Source organism: Trematomus bernacchii, unplaced genomic scaffold (assembly GCF_902827165.1).
Source record: "Trematomus bernacchii unplaced genomic scaffold, fTreBer1.1, whole genome shotgun sequence".
Classification (NCBI taxonomy): domain Eukaryota; kingdom Metazoa; phylum Chordata; class Actinopteri; order Perciformes; family Nototheniidae; genus Trematomus; species Trematomus bernacchii.
In genome coordinates, this window is record NW_022987477.1 from 5,555,453 (window position 1) to 5,573,421 (window position 17,969).

The window sequence follows — 17,969 nt, forward strand, 5'->3', positions numbered from 1 at the left end:
GGCTACATGGATATATTCTGGTGCCTTAACTTTGTTTTTATGTGAAACTAAATATTTAAAGAATACTTTAAGCGTATAAATTGTCCAAACATTGTAGATAAATAAGAACATTCTAACCCTGTGGACACTTAAAAATGAGTTTTATTTTGGAAGTACAGTCACAGGAAGTGCTGTTGCTGCTTACTGTTGTCTTTCACAGATGTGTTGGATTGGTTCACACTGGGTCGCGCTGATCCGCACGCTCAACTTGCTGCTGTGCTTCACTTTTATCAGGAGGTAAGAAAATATCAGAAATGTCGCTGTTTATGTTCATTTTAACCACACATTAATAACTGTATGTGTGTTTCAAGTATTGAATGTGTCAGTTTTTGCTTAAGTTTGCTCCTGTAATTTGAGGTGAAGTTAGCGTCTAATGAGCGATGCGGCGGTGATGTTGGCGTATTTATGGCATGTGGAGGCATCCGTCCTCTGCAGTGTGTTTGCAGAGCAGCGAGTGGACGTGTGTGTGTGTTGGACTGCAGTGCTCAGACAGCAGCCATGCGTTACGGGGATGTTAGATGAGATAATCCCGGGGCCGGAGCCGGTCCCGGAGGCGGTTACCGGAGCTGAGCCCGAGGAGGAGAACGGGTCAGACCTGAAGTAAAGCCTCCTTTCTTTTCAGCCCTCGACAGATTGCAGTCAAACCAAAAACGACTTCCTGCAACCAGCCTATCCATCACATTTCTTATACTATTTCACCAACCCATTTAAACATTGTGACTTACGATGTGCCATCAATGCTTGTTTAGCACTTCATTTGGGAATGAAGTCTAGCAAGTATGCCAGAGAAGGAAGAATTTCCTTTGCTTTATGAGAATGAAGTCTAAATGTCAAGAATAAAGTAAACATGTCATTGGTATTGCCATAATTAGAACATCATTCAGAGAAAGAGAGATTCAATTGAAGACAAATCCGTCAGAATAAAGTTGAAATGTTGAGAATAAAGTTAAAATTATGAATAAAGTCAGAGCACAAATATATTTTATTTCAAGATACAGTTGAAAAGTTCTGTATAAAGTTGAACTATTAGTAATAAATCAAACCAGTGTTAGCTTATAAAATGACTTTATTCTCAACATTTTGTCTTCTTGACTTTTCGACTTCCATTGACTTCTTTATTGGCATTTCGCTGTCATTCTTAAAATGCAAAATGCAATACAATTAGTCATCCTACTTTCCTTTTTTTACTGCCACTAATACTCTTCCGTACTTTTGAGTCATCTGCTCATCTGGTTGTTCTTCTGCAAAACTGACTAGGCCTACCCTGTTTCCTCATTCACAAGATGGACCTACAGAAACAAGAAGTGCTCTGATGTTTGTGACACTAATGACCCATCTCCACTTCGGCTCACCACTAAACCTCAAAACATATCTCTTCACACTCGCATATCCACCCTGATCATTATCCATCACACATCCTCTGTTTTTATTTATTTGGTTATTTGATTGATTGATTTATATACTGCATTGTCTTGTTTATGTTTCTTATGCTGGTGTTATCTATTGTGTATCTTGTTTGTTATGTATTTGTACGGCGACCTTGAGAGCCTTGAAAGGCGCCTATATAAAATAAATAAATTATTATTATTATTATTACTAACAGGGAAACCAGTGCATTGTGGGGGGTAATGTAGATTGTCAGAAGAAGATTTTTTTTCGAATAATGTCAACAAACGGAAAGTATAAATAGCCCCACCTCTGTTAAACCAATTCATCATACATTAATAATAAGAACCCTCTTGAAGGGAGGATTTATTGCATGTAATCTGCAATGGGTTAGCTATTCCTGTTTACAAATTGGTCAAATGTTCATTGTTAATTTTCTGTCGCTGGATGGTTCCTTAACTTCGGAGATGCCAAATTATATGTCATCCCCCTGAAAATATGATCTATTATGATATTTTGTAACCAACCATGACAGATCTTGTCTTGAACCGTTCTGCCAATGAATGATGGAGGACTCATTTCTGAAGTATTTCCCTTTTTTAGGATGAATGTTTTTATTATGTTAGAGGAAGTTGTGTTTCAGGTCAGGTGTCGGATTGTGTTTCTCTAATTTGTTGTTGCTGCTTCTGTTTAGTTTATTGTCTATTATTCATTTCCCTGTTCTTCTATAGTTGTGGAGCACTTTGGGGTGTGTGCAGTATATTATTATAATTAAGTGCAGACCAAATCATGTTGCCGTATTTTTGGATTCTTCCCCAGAATCTGCAGTTGAACTTATTGAAGCTGCTGAAAGTCTTTTTGTGCTTGCAGAGTTTTAAGCTTGTGGATGTTTATTCTTTCTTACCTTGGCAGTTGTAATCTTTTTTGTTTTGCACTTCCACTGACATTGTTCCTTTGCCTGCACAATGTGCATTTCACAGTGATTTTGTCGAAACGCTGCTCTTTCTGCAAGATTGTTGTGTAATGATGTGGCCGATTTGGGGAACGTTTTCAAAATGTTAAGTGGCAGACTCTGACGGGAAGTCTGAGGAAAGACTTAATTTATTTATTCTGTTTGTGGATGGGCGTGTGTGTAAGGATGGGCGTGTGTGCGAGTGTGTGTTAGAAGGACCTGCTCTTCCAGTCTCTGTGTGGAGACGTACCGGTAATTCGTTTGACACAAGTGAAATGGGACAAAGTTGACTCACCATAGAAACGGACTAATAGGCTTGGTTCTTGTTCTGGCAGTGCACAGGTGTGTGTGTGTGTGTGTGTGTGTGTGTGTGTGTGTGTGTGTGTGTGTGTGTGTGTGTGTGTGTGTGTGTGTGTGTGTGTGTGTGTGTGTGTGTGTGTGTGTGTGTGTGTGTGTGTGTGTGTGTGTGTGTGTGTGTGTGTGTGTGTGTGTGTGTGTGTGTGTGTGTGTGTGTGTGTGTGTGTGTGTGTGGTGTGTGTGTGTGTGTGTGTGTGTGTGTGTGTGTGTGTGTGTGTGTGTGTGTGTGTGTGTGTGTGTGTGTGTGTGTGTGTGTGTGTGTGTGTGTGTGTGTGTGTGTGTGTGTGTGTGTGTGTGTGTGTGTGTGTGTGTGTGTGTGTGTGTGTGTGTGTGTGTGTGTGTGTGTGTGCCTATTCATATAATGGCTCTTCCAGCAAACATAGTCGACAGCGAGGGAGTGCTTAATTGACTTTGTGGGTGTGTGTCAGTGATGTAGGTTAAGGATCACTCGCACACACACATAAAACAATCACACACACACACACACACCCAGATAGGGCTCAAGGGGCAGTGGACGTGTAGGGAAAGGTTTCGCTTTAAGTAAGATTAAATCCTTAAAAGGAGACCCAACAAAAACTACACATCCCGGAGCTCAAACACTATTCATTATAATTCCTAAATTGACTGCAAAATTAATAATCATTCATAAAATGTTAAAAAAAAAAGTTTTGAGAAACGTTATCCTGTATTAGGTTATTTCTTTGACAAAAATCATTAATGTGGCTCAACTCCAAAGGCAATTCAATCAAGATGTCTTACAAAATGTACATTACCTGTCTTAAAAATATTGCAGCCATGTGTAATATTGATTACACATGATGATTGTGACACCAAAATACAGGAAATGGCACACCAGCTGTCTCCTCTGTGATAACGGTTGTGACATGTTTACCTGCTTTAATGTTAAAAAAGGTCTTTCTTTTTCTCATACTGCCTGTACTGTAGCTCCTTTTTTCACCCTCTGTCTGATACCAGAGCCCAGTCTGTTCTGATTGGTTAGCTGGTTGGCTTTGTTGACAGTTTAGAGATGTCCCACCCTTAGCCTATCGTACTTGTACAATGTGTTTTGGAGCGCTATCAAATAGAAGTGCAAATTTAAACAAATGTTATACCTGCAAATTTAAACAAATGTTATACCTGCCATCTGAAAACAGCGTTTGAAGTCTGTCTTATTATTTTAGCTGAAACAGTCTGTCAGTCCTTGAATTTCATTAAAATAAATCACCTTCTAAAGTGGCCAATAACTGCATTTAATGCTGCTAAAGTGTTCTGAAAGAGGAGGGAAAAAAGCTCACAGCGTTACACAAACTCAAAGAGACTGTGGTTTGGGGTTAAACAGATTATCGTGAAACCAAAAGGTTGCTGGTTTGATCTTCTCTGCAGAGCGTGTCGAGTTAAATTAACTCTGAGAAACACCCCTGCAGGATAAAAGCCCCTCACACTCATGTCCATCTTTCAGCATGTGAAGAGGCTGCATTTATAACACACACACACACACATTCATGTCTGCTGCTCAGATGCAATAGATATTCATGAAAGTATGTTGAACCAACGAGGCCCTTTTATGCTTTTTAGGGGTTTTCCCTTTCCTGTAGCGTGTTATGGTTGTTGTGCATCTAAATGGTCATCACTACATTACAATTGTGCTTATGCTATGGCAAAAATCATAATCTCGATTATTTGGGTCAATAATTAATATCACGATTATTAAAAAACGACTATCCATTTACTTTGAAAACATACATTTATTGAAACATTTTTTTGAACAGTATGATTACCCTGAACTTTAAGTATAAGTCAACTGAAAAACCAAAAAATAAATAAATAGTTTTATTTAGATTATGTTGTTTTTCATAATCGTTGCAAGCCAAAATCGTAATTGCGATTAAAATACGATTAATTGAGCAGCCCTAGCTTATGGCTAGCGCTCCAACACATTGCACTTTATGAGCTAAAGGGCGGGAAATCTCTAAGTGGTTGACCAACCACAACAGAGCCAGCCAGCTAACCAATCAGAGCAGACTGGTTTCAGACAGAGGGTGAAAAGAGGTGCTGCAGCTCAGGCAGTATGAGAAAAATAAAGAGCTTTTTGAACGTTAAAGCATGCAGACATGTCACAGCAGAGACACAAAATACAAATATGAAACCTGAAAATGAGAATAATAGGGGCCCTTTAAATAAAAGGATTAGGTCTCTGTTTACATCCTCAACATAAGTAGCCACAAGGAAGTTTACACGATTCATTGCACTCCACCATGAGCAAACAATCAGTCTCCAGCTCGTCGTTAATGTGGTTTTACTAAAGCAACAGGTCTTTGCTAAAACAGTAGGGAATTAAAACCACAGAAAAAAAATAGTTAAACATGCACAAAAAATGTATGATGTATAGTGTGTTTAATGTTTTTAGAATCATAAAATAGCAATAGGTTTGTGCCTGAAATAATACAGTTAATCTGTTTGTAAAAGGAACAAAATGAGGAACTGAGCTGCTGTTTTTTTGTTATTTCAGTGACATGGGTTTCCTCCTGTTGCTCTTAATGGTGATTTGAGGATGTGGTGGGAGGGAGGAGTGTTAGCTAAATGCCTTACATGTTTCAGTAAATTAAGCAAACACACAGTCTTTGTGCCGCTGGTTTGGCTGGTGAAAACATTGAGAGTATATTGTGTTATCACACAGGTCAGGAGATTACAATCAGCTGATAAAAACAATCTGCTTCTTGGTGAAAACACAAGAGGAGACTTAAAGAAAGAAAAGCTTAGTGTCTTAAAATGTGCGGATGGAAGTCTGCCTTCTGGTTAACCTGATAACAGTTGTGGGAAAAGTACTCAGATTCATTACTGAATTGAATGTAGAAATACTATAATCTGCATTTATTACAAGCTTGATCCTGAATGCATAATGTGTGTTTCAGTGCAGTGTTCAGTATTTCCTCCACCACTTGAATAATGTGCAGAAATCTTATTATCTGTGCTTTGGTGCATGCATTAGACAGAGCTGACCTGTAGGTGGCAGTGTCTCACTCTCATAGTTCCTGCAGTCAGTCAGCTCATGACTTTGACATTTCTTTTGTGCATTTGAGAGAAACCGTTTTTTAGATGTGTCCCCCCATGTGTGTATTTCACTGGATTATTAAATAAAACGTTAGGATTTAAAAAGAAATGTGCTGAATTATTATTATTTAAGTTTAATTACATTTTAAGTGAAAAATGAGAACAGAAAAACTATAGTAGTAATTATACAAATGAATAATTATACAAATAAATAACATTGTTAACCTTTTTTTCTTTTCTTTTTCAAAGCAATTTTTTCTCGACCATAGTTGAATTGTATGATAATTGTAAACTTTATACAACCTTAATTGCAGCTCAAGTTCAATGATGCTCAAAGCAAAGCAGAGGAAAACGGCTGCCCTTAAACGTGGAAAAACACGGACAGATTAACCAGGAATAACCATTAAGACTCTCGTTAAGAACAATGGTGGAGGTGATTAGAACATAATGAGCACATTATTGATCAGGAGCAGGAAGTATTCAGAGATTAGAAGAGAGAGCACGTCTGTAAAAAAACACGTAGAGTCCATGCACCTTTTATTAAACCATGTATGCTACATGTATGAATTTACATTGATCTCATCAACCTTTTTTGGTGTTTTTGTTGCATTTGAACTTCTCCACATTCCTTATTGCCTCACCTTCAGGATTTAATTATTTATTTTCTAGCTCATAAAAACTAACCTTCAAAGTTCTGCAGCACTTAGTGGTTTGGGGTGGATGAACAAAAGACACACGAGGGGTTTATTCAAACAATATAGGGAAGTTTTTAGTAATTATTAATGCGAAAGGTGCATAAAATAGTCACTGTAGATGATTTATAGTTTAAAGGCAGGATACGTATTCTCTGTGACACATTTCAAAGAGAAAAGTAGCAGTTTAAGCTTTGGGCATATTCATACCCATTATACCTCTTAAAGCTAGTATTTTAAAGTGTGTGTATGAGGGTGGGTGTCTGAATACCTCTCTGGTATGTCAACATGAGTCACCATCCTTTCTGGCTCTGCCTGTTTCCAAAAACAACATGTATTCAGTATGCGCAGGTTTGTGTCATGAACTCCTGATTTCTTTGTGTTTCTTCTCATCCACGGAGGAGTCGCATTTGAATTTTCTCAATTTACCATATTAACCCAAACATATATAATCTAGGGCTCTTGAAAAACATTTGATTACCTGATTATTTTTGTTATATATAATTATAATTCAATAGAGAGAGTAGGGGTATGTATACTAGACGTTCAGTGTTTCACCATCAATTTTAATCAGTCAAAAAAAAAGATAGAAATAAGTGTTTGAGTTATTTTTTATACAAAAATGTGAAACAATTTTTCCAGTTTCAGCTTGTTGGATGTGAGGGTGTGCTGCCCTCTTCGGTCTGTTTCTTGATTTGTTTAGTCTGGTCCTTAAGAAAATATGAATCATGCTTGTTCCTTGATTCATGTCTTCATATTTATTGTTTTGTTTGACAATCAGATGAAAACACCCAAATATTCACCTTTGCTGTCAGAAAAGACTAATAATAGCTTTGAATCCTCGCATTTTAGTCGCTACAGTTTTTGTTGCCTGAAAAATTAGTTTTTTAGAAGTTTCCCTTTAACACAGGCAGATGCTTCAAACAGGAAGTCCCCCCCTTCCTCCTCTCTCATTGGCTCCTGAAGCTGCTCCAGCCAATCAGGTCTCCTCCTTGCTGAATCTTCCCCTCCTCGGAGTGTGTTTCTGCTGCACTCCTCTGTGAGACTCCCTGCCTGTCTGCTGGTCTCTGGAATAGTGTGTGTGTCTGTGGATGTGTGTGTGAGAGTGCGTTGCACAGTGTGTGTGAGGAGAGTCAGATTGTCAAGAGGAAGTCAAGATGGAGATGGGCTTTACTCAGCCTCGGGCTCAGGTCAGTGGATGCCTTTACTGTGTGTGTGTGTGTGTGTGTGTGTGTGTGTGTGTGTGTGTGTGTGTGTGTGTGTGTGTGTGTGTGTGTGTGTGTGTGTGTGTGTGTGTGTGTGTGTGTGTGTGTGTGTGTGTGTGTGTGTGTGTGTGTGTGTGTGTGTGTGTGTGTGTGTGTGTGTGTGTGTGTGGTGTGTGTGTGTGTGTGTGTGTGTGTGTGTGTGTGTGTGTGTGTGTGTGTGTGTGTGTGTGTGTGTGTGTGTGTGTGTGTGTGTGTGTGTGTGTTTGTGTGTAAAAAAGAAAAGTAAATTCATGCTCCTCCTGCTATTATATAATAGTGTGTTTCAGCCTATTGGTGGGTTCCTGTTTTCAGGATGGTTTTTTGCGTTAGTGTGGGTTTTGGGTGCAAAATGTTGCAATTAAGGCCTTAATTGGTAATAAAATGCAGAAATCAGTCTTTCAAAGTTTGAAAAATGATAAGATGTGGAAAATAAGATCTTATGAATCAGTTTGTTTCTTTGATTGTACTCTTATATCTCAAAGAAATTGATAACATAATTTTTTTTTTTATGATGATGCACAGAAAATTGGTCTAAAATGTTATCCTAGTAACATTCAAAATGTCTTAAGCTGTTAGAACCCTTTTTCATTTAGAATTATGTACTTATAAATATAAAAAAACAATAAATGGCATTACAGGTTACAGAAACCCAATCTTGAGTCTTCAAATAAAAAAGATTTTAAGAGTCCAAGCTATCACAGTCAGATTTTTCAAATATCTTTCCCACAAACAAAACATTTTTGATCGAACTTCAAAAAAACGTCAGACTTTAATTTAAAAAAAATGTTTTATTTGTTTAATCTCAACATTCTCTGTGTTAAATGTGCAAGACCCATTGATTCCTGTTGCTCTGTCTGGGCAATTTTCTTAATGCAACATTTTGTAAAATGCACTGTATGGATAACATTGACTTAGATCGACTGTTTTATCAAAAATATAGAAAATAACAAAAAAAGCCATCACAATTTGTCAGAGCCAAATTTGACATCTTCAATACGGCTTATTATGATTTCATAGTAAATCAAAAAAACATAAACCAGTTTGTCATTTTTTCTTCTGGTGTTTTAAATGTTTAAAAAATGGTGGTAAGTGTTGCCAAAATGCTCCACAGATACATAGAAGTTCTTATCGGCCAACAGTTGAGAAACCTAATAATTGTTGAAACTTTTGTCTTTTAGATATGGCTTTGATTGTTTTCAATTCAAAAGATTTGTTCTTATTGTATTGGTCTTTGTTTCTGGTTCATCACTTGTATTTATTCCCTACATTTCGTTATTGGGTGTGTTAAGGCTCACACACCATGTTTATTATTGATAATCTCTTATTCATCATACAGTATTGTTATAAATCTTACATACTTTCTCTGCAGTGTCACCTCTGACGCATGACTCCTTTGTTGTTGTCTCTGTGAATAGGCGTTTTAGCGTAATATCTGATCTAATTAAAGAAGGAGAAATCATCACATTTCCTATTGTTACCCGTGAAGTGTGGATAATGATTCATACTGAGGACTTGCAGAATGTGTCAGAAAATGGTTTTAAATACTTCATTGTGTGCACAAAAATGACAAGTTTCACAAGTTAAAGAACGAAGGAAGAAAGAGGTGTGTGTGTGTGTGTGTGTGTGTGTGTGTGTGTGTGTGTGTGTGTGTGTGTGTGTGTGTGTGTGTGTGTGTGTGTGTGTGTGTGTGTGTGTGTGTGTGTGTGTGTGTGTGTGTGTGTGTGTGTGTGTGTGTGTGTGTGTGTGTGTGTGTGTGTGTGTGTGTGTGTGTGTGTGTGTGTGTGTGTGTGTGTGTGTGTGTGTGTGTGTGTGTGTGTGTGTGTGTGTGTGTGTGTGTGTGTGTGTGTGTGTGTGTGTGTGTGTGTGTGTGTGTGTGTGTGTGGACTCAGCAGCCTGCCACCTGGCTGGCGAGTGATGCAGTGGGGGGGTGATGGGCCACACTGTACCCAATTTATGTGAGTGCTCACTGGGCATCATGCACACAATCTCATACACTAACTCAGCCTGCATTAATCATATTTCCAAGGTAAATTATGGACATTACATTTCCTCATTGTTTTAGTCATGTAGGTTCAACTCGGGTCGTTCTCAGATAATATTCTCAAATAGAAAGGATTTAACCTGACAGCTTAATGAATCTTTATTTTTATATTTTATATTTACTTAAAGGTAGGGTAGGTAATTTTGGAGAAACCAGCTCGAGTGCCCTAGAATTTGAAAATACACAGCCGGAAAAAATCTGCCCCTTCCTTCAGACTTCCTTACAGAGCCCCTCCTCCAACACACACGAACGCGCACATGACCAATGAGGGCACGAGATACATTTGTGCACGAGATGGAAGGCTGACAGGCAGGTAGGCCATCCAGTTATCTGACCCGGGCCGGCTCAGATGATTGGTCGTGCTTTTTACAGCGCCACGGCTTCCACAGATGACATTTTTTTTATGTATTTATGTATTGTCAAAGCATTTAATGTATTCATTGCTATCGGGATGTTAAGAGCATTCCATGGAATATAACAAAAAGTGTTTCTGAAGTGAATTACCTACCCCACCTTTAATGTAACTATGACTGGGCAATGTTGAGAAAATCAAAATTTTTGATTGAATACCTTGATATTAATATTGTGACAATATTGTAGGCTTTCAAAGAATATAAAAATAAAATGTGATAAATAATCCTTATCTATAAGGTAAACAATGCAGGTTTTATTTGTTTATGTGGAAGGAAGTAGAGACAACATGCTTTTTAGCATTCAAGGATACAGACTCATACAAATATAAATGTTTGTTTTCAAATTGTATTCAAATGTGGGGAACAAGTCAAGTTCCTGTATATTATTTTATTGCAGATAACAACATTCTCCCACAGATAAAAGACTATAATTATACAGAGCTGCAGTAAATGTAACTGAAGCTGTGCTGCTTTACATGAGCAGGGAATATGAGAAGTGTTTTTCGCCTCCAGCTGCTTTATTTGAATCTTTATAAGATCAGTTTCTTCAGGTTCTGCTGGCTTACGTTTATTTTTAAACTCCCTGCACCACTGGTTCACCGGGATCTTTTGTCAGGCGTCTGCAGACACACCTATGATGCACTCTCACACAAAAATGTTTCTACCACACAGTCTCAAAACAACAGCCACACACAGGATTCATTGTTTGCATTTTACTGACTACCCCCAGTGTGTGTGTGTGTGTGTGTTTGGACTGTGCAACCAAATGTGTCTGCTGCCTTTATTGTACAACAGTAAATGTTGCTGCATTTGCATCGAATTTGCTTAAATACCCAATGAGAAACAAATATATATCTATACTGTAAAATAATTATAAATAAGGCTTGGGACCTGTACAATGAGCTTTAAGATTGCCCAAAAATTCCATTTATTTTTCAATGTGATCTTGCCTAATCTGGCCTCTAAAAGTGGTACGTATCAAATAATAATAGTTATGACTTGTATTCAATTAACAAAAAGTTAATTTAATAAGAACAATCAATAAACTCGTTTCAAAGCTTAATTAAAAAAACAGTGTTTTAATGATGGGGGGGGGCAAAAGTGTTTTAATGATGGTGGTGTTTTAATGATGGGGGGCAACATTAAAGGGACACTTTTGATCCACAGTCAGACGAGAGAAACATGAATCAGTACAAGCAGAAGGAGACACTTGGCTGTTTTGTGAAAAATTCCATTTAAACTACCGTTTTTTTTAACGTTTGATTCCAGCCTTTTTGAGCCAATTCTGCATTCTCAGCTCGTAGCTTTTTAAAGAAGCACGTGGGGGTTCAACGTCTGGCTCAAGGGCACTTTTACAGGCCTGGTGGGGATCAGAGCTGTTGATTTCCCGCCCGCTGTGGTTGCTTTTGGTGTTTTTGTGAAAGCAGACAGACCACAGTGAAACCGCAGCTTAACTCTCAGCAGAACCAAAACAGTAATTGTTTTTTTTACTGAGTCATATCTGGAAAGTTTTGTGAGGGCAGGAAGAATCTCATACAAAGAGAGGTTTACTGACTTCTGCCCAAACCCAATTTTGAATGAATCCTGTGGAATTACACATGATATATTCTGGCTGTTGGAGTCATAATTCATGTAAAATAAAAGTTAAACATTTACATGTGAAACCTTCCAAGCAACTGGTATGTATGGTCCTGAGCGCACACTTGAACAACCTTTCATCTACTCTGTCCACACACACACACTCACACACTGACACATGTGCTGAGGAATGTGGTTAGACAGATTCTCTGCTTCCTGTTCTTCTCCGTTGCTGCTCCTGATGTTTGGATCTGGCTGCAACGACAAATGGTGTCTTGATGTAGGGAGCCGGGGGAGAAAGATGGAGAGCATTAAAAGAAAGTATTGGATGATGGATGAGGAACTTGGTTTTTGCATTAGTGATGGATCCAGTGCAGAAGCAGCGCTTATTATTCAGTTCCTGCAGATGCTCCAGCCGTAGAAGAGCAAGTGGAAGAGAGTGTCTGGGTTATGTATATTGTCCTTCAAATTGAGGAGGATTTTGGTTTAACACTTTCTCCATTTTCTAACATAGAACAGGTGAGGACATGGACAACACGGCACTATCAGTGAATATTAAAGATAATAAATTAAAATAAATGCATGTAAAAGAGGTTATACAAGAAATAAGACATTCCTAGATGTTTATTACAATCCCCTTTTTCCCTTTATTTTTCCACCTTCTCCTTTTGGAGTCATGTTAATACGAAAAGCAATGGAGTGGGGATTCCTCTGCATTTTAAAATTATTTTTTACTTGCAGCCATAATGATCCTCAAAAGGTATATATTGCTTTTTGAGACCTTAAGGCAGGGGTGTCAAACTCAAATACACAGTGTGCCAAAATAAAAAAATCGGTATAGTCGAGGGCCGGACTGGTTCAATGTTTATTGCAAAAACGTATTGAAATGAACTTATTGCACATATTAAACCTGGAACTAACAAAGCTTCAATTATTGCCTATAAAAACAACATTAAACATTAAATAATCAGTTGCATTCATTTCTTATGGCTCTATCTGCAACTTTTCCAGAGTCATTTCTTATGATTACATTTTTCCACAGGCCAACAACAGCTTCAAAAAAACAATTTCCCTCAAAGAAAAAACCAAGCATGCCCTGTTGTCGCAAGAAAAAAAGTGCAAAAGGAAACATCCATTTAAACTCAGTTTGCTGCTCTGTGATGCTAGTTCAAGCCAGATACTTGGCATCTCATCTCGGGTGCAAGTTCATCAATGTTTGGGCTCAGGCTCTGAGCTGAGGAGACCCTCAGGATTGAGTGAAGGTGTGCGTGCAATATACCGGCAGGCCAGATCTAATAGTAATTTAAAATTATCCTGCGGGCCGAAATTAAATCCACCAAGGGCCTGATTTGGCCCCTGGGCCTTGAGTTTGACACATGTGCCTTAAGAGATATGTCAAAGGTAAAAAAGTTAAATCCAAGTCAGATTTCAGGTGATTAAATTGCCCACCAGCCGATCCCAGCTCCCTCTTTCTTTCATTGTAAGCATCAATAAGTATGTGAGTTGTTATTGAGGGTCTCCTCCCTACCTGTCTCTCCAGGTGAGCCCGGGGCTCCACACTGAGTGCTGACATGCTGCGTCAATCCGAGCCGACCAGCAGCACCCTGCAGCTGGTGGCCAACGACATGACGGGCATCATGGAGAAGCTGGACGACCGCGAGCTGGACATGGAGGATGGAGAGTACGACACCACGGACGATCACCTCTCAGGTGAGTGTGTTTTCTCAGCGTGGCGTTCACCTACCATCATATCTTTGTCTGGTTTTATATCTGCTGGTGTGTTTCTGCAGCCGAGCGTCTTCCTTTCAAGGCGATCTACCAAATGGTGGCCTTCAAAGAGTCGGCGGCCAACGTCTTCCTGTCGTCTCCGATTACCGCTAAGATCCTGGAGGTGGAGCGCTTCACCTCGGCTCAGGACCGCTTCAACGTCACCGCGCAGAGGAGCGTCAACAAGGTGCACACACACCTTCTAAACAACTCCCTCTGTACAGTCTTTTTTCGTCTTCAATTCCTCACAAACTGGGTTCTTTTTATCTGCAAGATGCTCAACGGTATAATGGCAACCACATTTCTTCTTCAGTTTTTGGCAGGTTTTTTTTTTTTAGTCCAGGCTTGATTTATTTGAACAGTTAAACATAATTATTAACATTTAAAACTAATTGAGAACATGTTTGAGTACTGTACTTCAATACAACTGTTAGTTACTTGGTCGTTACTTGAGTACTTCCATTTTCTACTACATCTGCTGCTTTATATGACAGGACTTGAACTTTTCCTGAACCTCCTGAACATATGATTGCAGCTATGTTGACACTATTAAAAGTTGACTCATTCAAGAGTTACATGGTTCTCACAGGACAGCAAAAAAGCTACAAACATATGATGCTCTTATAGAATATGATGAATTTATAATTTTCTTCAAGCAGTAAAAAAAGGCTCTGCTTAATTAAAACTGCAAATAGAGTTTGTAAAGTTGCTAAAACTAGCAAAGTTGCTAGCAATTATCAACATCCTTTGGTTCGTTTTTCAAATCTTGTCAAAACGAGGTAACCTCTTTAAAATGTATTAAATGTGTCTGTGTTGATCAGTCGCTGCCGGCGGTGTTTAAGATCGAGATGAAGCACGGGGAGTTCACGTGGCTGGTGAAGAAGAAGGAGAAACACTTCATGGATCTGCACAGAGAGCTGCGGACGTACAAAACCTTCATGAGGCTGCCGCTGCCCAAACGCAGGTCTGCCTTCTCCCCTTCTGGAATAACGCAAGTTTATGTATCATCTTTGGTTCTTTCTTCGACATTTTCTGTTCTGGTATTTAAAATGTTTCTCTGCAGCCACACGGTGAAGAGGCAGGCGGTCACGAGGAGCGAGGGGGGGCAGATGCCGAACCTCCCCCGAGTGGGAGGAGAGGATCTGGAGAGGGATGACCAGGTCTCCAGCCGAAGGGTACGCCCTCCACCTGAGACACTACTGTCAATCAAAGTCCCTCCTGAATACTTTATTATCTTGCTGAAGTCTCTGTAATGTGTTGCAGAAACAACTGGAAGATTACTTGAATAATCTGCTAAAGAAGCCGATGTACAGGAACTACCACGCAACGGTAAGGAGCATTTGGAGTTAGAAAAAGGGTTCTTGTATCTTGATAAATTACAAAATAGTTTGGGAAAATATGTTGATGAATGTTGTAATAGAAACAGTTATTTATTTATTTCAGATGGAGTTCATTGACGTCAGCCAGTTGTCCTTCATCCATGATCTGGGACCAAAAGGCTTGTAAGAACAACACCATGTCAAAAATGTTAATAAATAACTTTTGGTATTTAATTCTTGAACCTCAAAAACGACTTAGTCCTGCTGTTTCGGACATCATTTTTTACTTTATACTAGTTTAATGTGACTGGTTTCGAGAACATTGTAATATATGGTTCTGAAACATTTATTTATAGAAAATAATCAGAAAAAGCGTCTCTGAGTACTTAGAAGAGTGTCCTATCAATTAAATGTATTATTACTATTATTTGTTACGTTTTTTGTCCTGTTCTCATGCAGGAACTTTGCTTGCTTTGTTTTGTACAATAAATAAAATAAAATAAAAATACAGGCAAAATAGTGCAATAGTTAAGAAACATAATAATTACAAAAATAACTAAGTAAATATAAAAAAATAATAAAAACAATTGCAGATTTCCTTCAACTCAAATGTGGATATCAATCAAAACCGTTTTATTAAGCATTTACCAACCAATGCTAGAATACCATGAACTGCGATATCTAAAGCCTTATATAGTGGTTTGTTTTCCACACATTTAGAGTTTGTTTTATCTTTCAGAGAAGGAATGGTGCTGAAGAGATCTGGCGGACATCGGATCCCCGGGCTGAACTGCTGCGGGCGCAGCCGGATGTGTTACCGCTGGTCCAAACGGTCAGGACACAGTTCATGATATCTTTCTAATACTCAGACCTGCTTTTTGATATTATAGAGAAACTTCCAGGTTCAACTGTGATTAGAATTTATAACGGAAATGTTGGCTCTGCTCACATTCATCTCCATTTCCATATGATTAGTTTTTGTGTTTATGCTGATTGTCGATGTGAAGATCATTTCTTTATGTAAACTGCTTGAAAAAAAATATTTCTGATATTTCAACCTTTCTACAAATGTTGTAAAATCCTTTAAAACAAAAATAAATGGGTTTTAAAAATGACCTTGTATCTTTTATTTATGTATTGTTTTGCAATGCCTGGATTACCTTCTGCCTTTGCAAAATCCAAATCTAGCATCAATGAAATTACATCTATCCATTTATCTATATGATGTCTAACTTTGTTCTGCCTGTGTGCAGCACATGAAATATAAAATGGTAAAATGTGTATCATTCTAAATCTGAATGTGCGTGTGCAGCTGGCTGGTGGTGAAGGACTCGTGCCTGCTCTACATGAAGCCGGAGTCGGGGGCCGTCTCCTTCGTGATGCTGTTCGATAAAGAGTTCAGCATCAAGATGGACTCCAAAGACACGGAGACCAAACACGGAATCCGCATCGACAGTCTCTCCAGGTCTGTGAAACATTTACTTTATTATATCTGGTACTTTAAGTCACTTTTATATACAAATCTAAATGTAATATAAATATAGAATATATAAATGAATAGCTCTTTATCGAACTCCAGGAAATGGCTTCAGACACATTTGTTTTTAAAAGTTACTTTAATCTTTCCTTAATTTATCCAAACTTCCTTTAAATGTCTGAAGGATAGGGAAAGGTTTTACTGGAAGAAGAGGTCTGTGTATTTCATTTAACATACTACTTTAAGCTTGCCAAAAAGTATTTTAAATTCTAAAACTAAATAGAGCACACCATTGATAACCTTTCAAGGGAATTTTATTTATTTTCTAGGGTCTGTAAATCAACTTCTAAAGAAAGCCATTGTAGTTTAGGACATTAAAGGAATACAATAATATTGATTTGCTCAATCTTAACCCGATAATTTCGTATGACCAGCAAAAAGACACAAAATGAAATCTATTTTAACTTTTTCTTTGTCCAAAGAACTACAGCAGGTGATATTTTATTAACAATCATAATTTATTGATAGGAACAGAGAATATAGCTCATTCGTGTCAATAGTGACTAAGGATCAACTCTTTTGCACAAATGCTAATGTAGCTTTATCGAAATATTAGAATTATAAATGTGTGTGTGTGTTCAGATCTTTGGTGTTGAAGTGCAGCAGCTACAGACACGCCCGCTGGTGGGGTCAGGCCATCGAGGCCTTCGTTAAGAAACACGGCGCCGCCTTCCTAACCGACCACCGCTTCGGATCCTTCGCCAGAGAAGAAGTAAACATCCCGGCTAAATGGTAACCACGGCAACTGTCACACTGTATCTCTTTGATAATGTGTTTTGATGTAAATGAGGAAAGCACCTGTTGTCTATGTTTTGATGTTGTGGGATTTAAGGTTGTTTACACACCCATTTTGAGATTTTGGGTTAGATTAGCCTAGATCAGAATCTGGATTTTATTTGCAAAATCAGGTCACCTTTTATGCGGTAAATTGATGCTAATTAGAGGCAGGCATCGCAGCCAGATGTTGGTAAAGTCTAGACGAGGCCTGGTTTAGTTGGCAGTGTGTGTGTGTTTGTGTGTGTGACTGTGTGTGTGTGTTTTTCGCTGGAGTAACCCGACACAAAGAGAGGGAAAGTGAGCCTCACCGGCTCATCACCTGTCTCCCTGCTGGGCAACACTATACAGTCTGTGAGACTGTGTGTGTGAGTGTGAGTGTGTGTGTAAGTGTGTGAGCTCTACCATTTAAAAAGCATACTGAAAGGAGAGTAGATGGACAGATTAAAAATTGAGAGGTGGCAGACGTATGACACCAAACTAGGGTCATTATTGATAATTTTATCTGGTGAAATGTTGAAAAATGATTTCACCTCCTGCTGTTTTATATCACAGTTTGTGAGCAGGTGCTAAAGAGTGCATGCATCTATCAGAATGTGCGAATTTATACGAAAAATTAGATATTTAAAGTTTGTGACCTTGTAATTGTTTTTGTTTTTGTTGCTGTCTAAAGGTGTGTGGCTCAATATGTGGATATGTGTGCCCGTTTACATTTGTGTGTATGTGTCCTCTACAGGTATGTGAACGGAAAATCATACATGGAGGACGTTGCAGATGCTCTTGAAGAAGCCAAAGAGGAAATATTCATCACAGACTGGT

The 17,969-nt window shown here is 38.5% G+C and overlaps 1 protein-coding gene across 3 annotated transcripts in view; it reads left to right on the forward strand.

Moving 5' to 3' along the window:
- Positions 1-197: 197 nt before the first annotated feature.
- Positions 198-17,969, forward strand: part of pld1b (phospholipase D1b) — a 33,113-nt gene continuing 15,341 nt past the window's right edge. The window contains exons 1-11 of one of the 3 annotated variants that reach the window (XM_034145051.1): positions 198-276; positions 13,294-13,463; positions 13,544-13,707; positions 14,342-14,484; positions 14,584-14,695; positions 14,784-14,849; positions 14,964-15,022; positions 15,579-15,671; positions 16,152-16,304; positions 16,959-17,108; positions 17,887-17,969. The exon at positions 17,887-17,969 is cut by the window's right edge and continues 1 nt beyond it. In XM_034145051.1, the coding sequence (XP_034000942.1) occupies positions 13,325-13,463; positions 13,544-13,707; positions 14,342-14,484; positions 14,584-14,695; positions 14,784-14,849; positions 14,964-15,022; positions 15,579-15,671; positions 16,152-16,304; positions 16,959-17,108; positions 17,887-17,969 (1,162 nt within the window). In that variant the 5' untranslated portion in view covers positions 198-276; positions 13,294-13,324. Of the gene's footprint in view, positions 277-2,199; positions 2,720-7,392; positions 7,668-13,293; positions 13,464-13,543; positions 13,708-14,341; positions 14,485-14,583; positions 14,696-14,783; positions 14,850-14,963; positions 15,023-15,578; positions 15,672-16,151; positions 16,305-16,958; positions 17,109-17,886 lie in introns of those variants that run through there. The other 2 variants (XM_034145067.1, XM_034145058.1) reach the window with 2 other exon arrangements.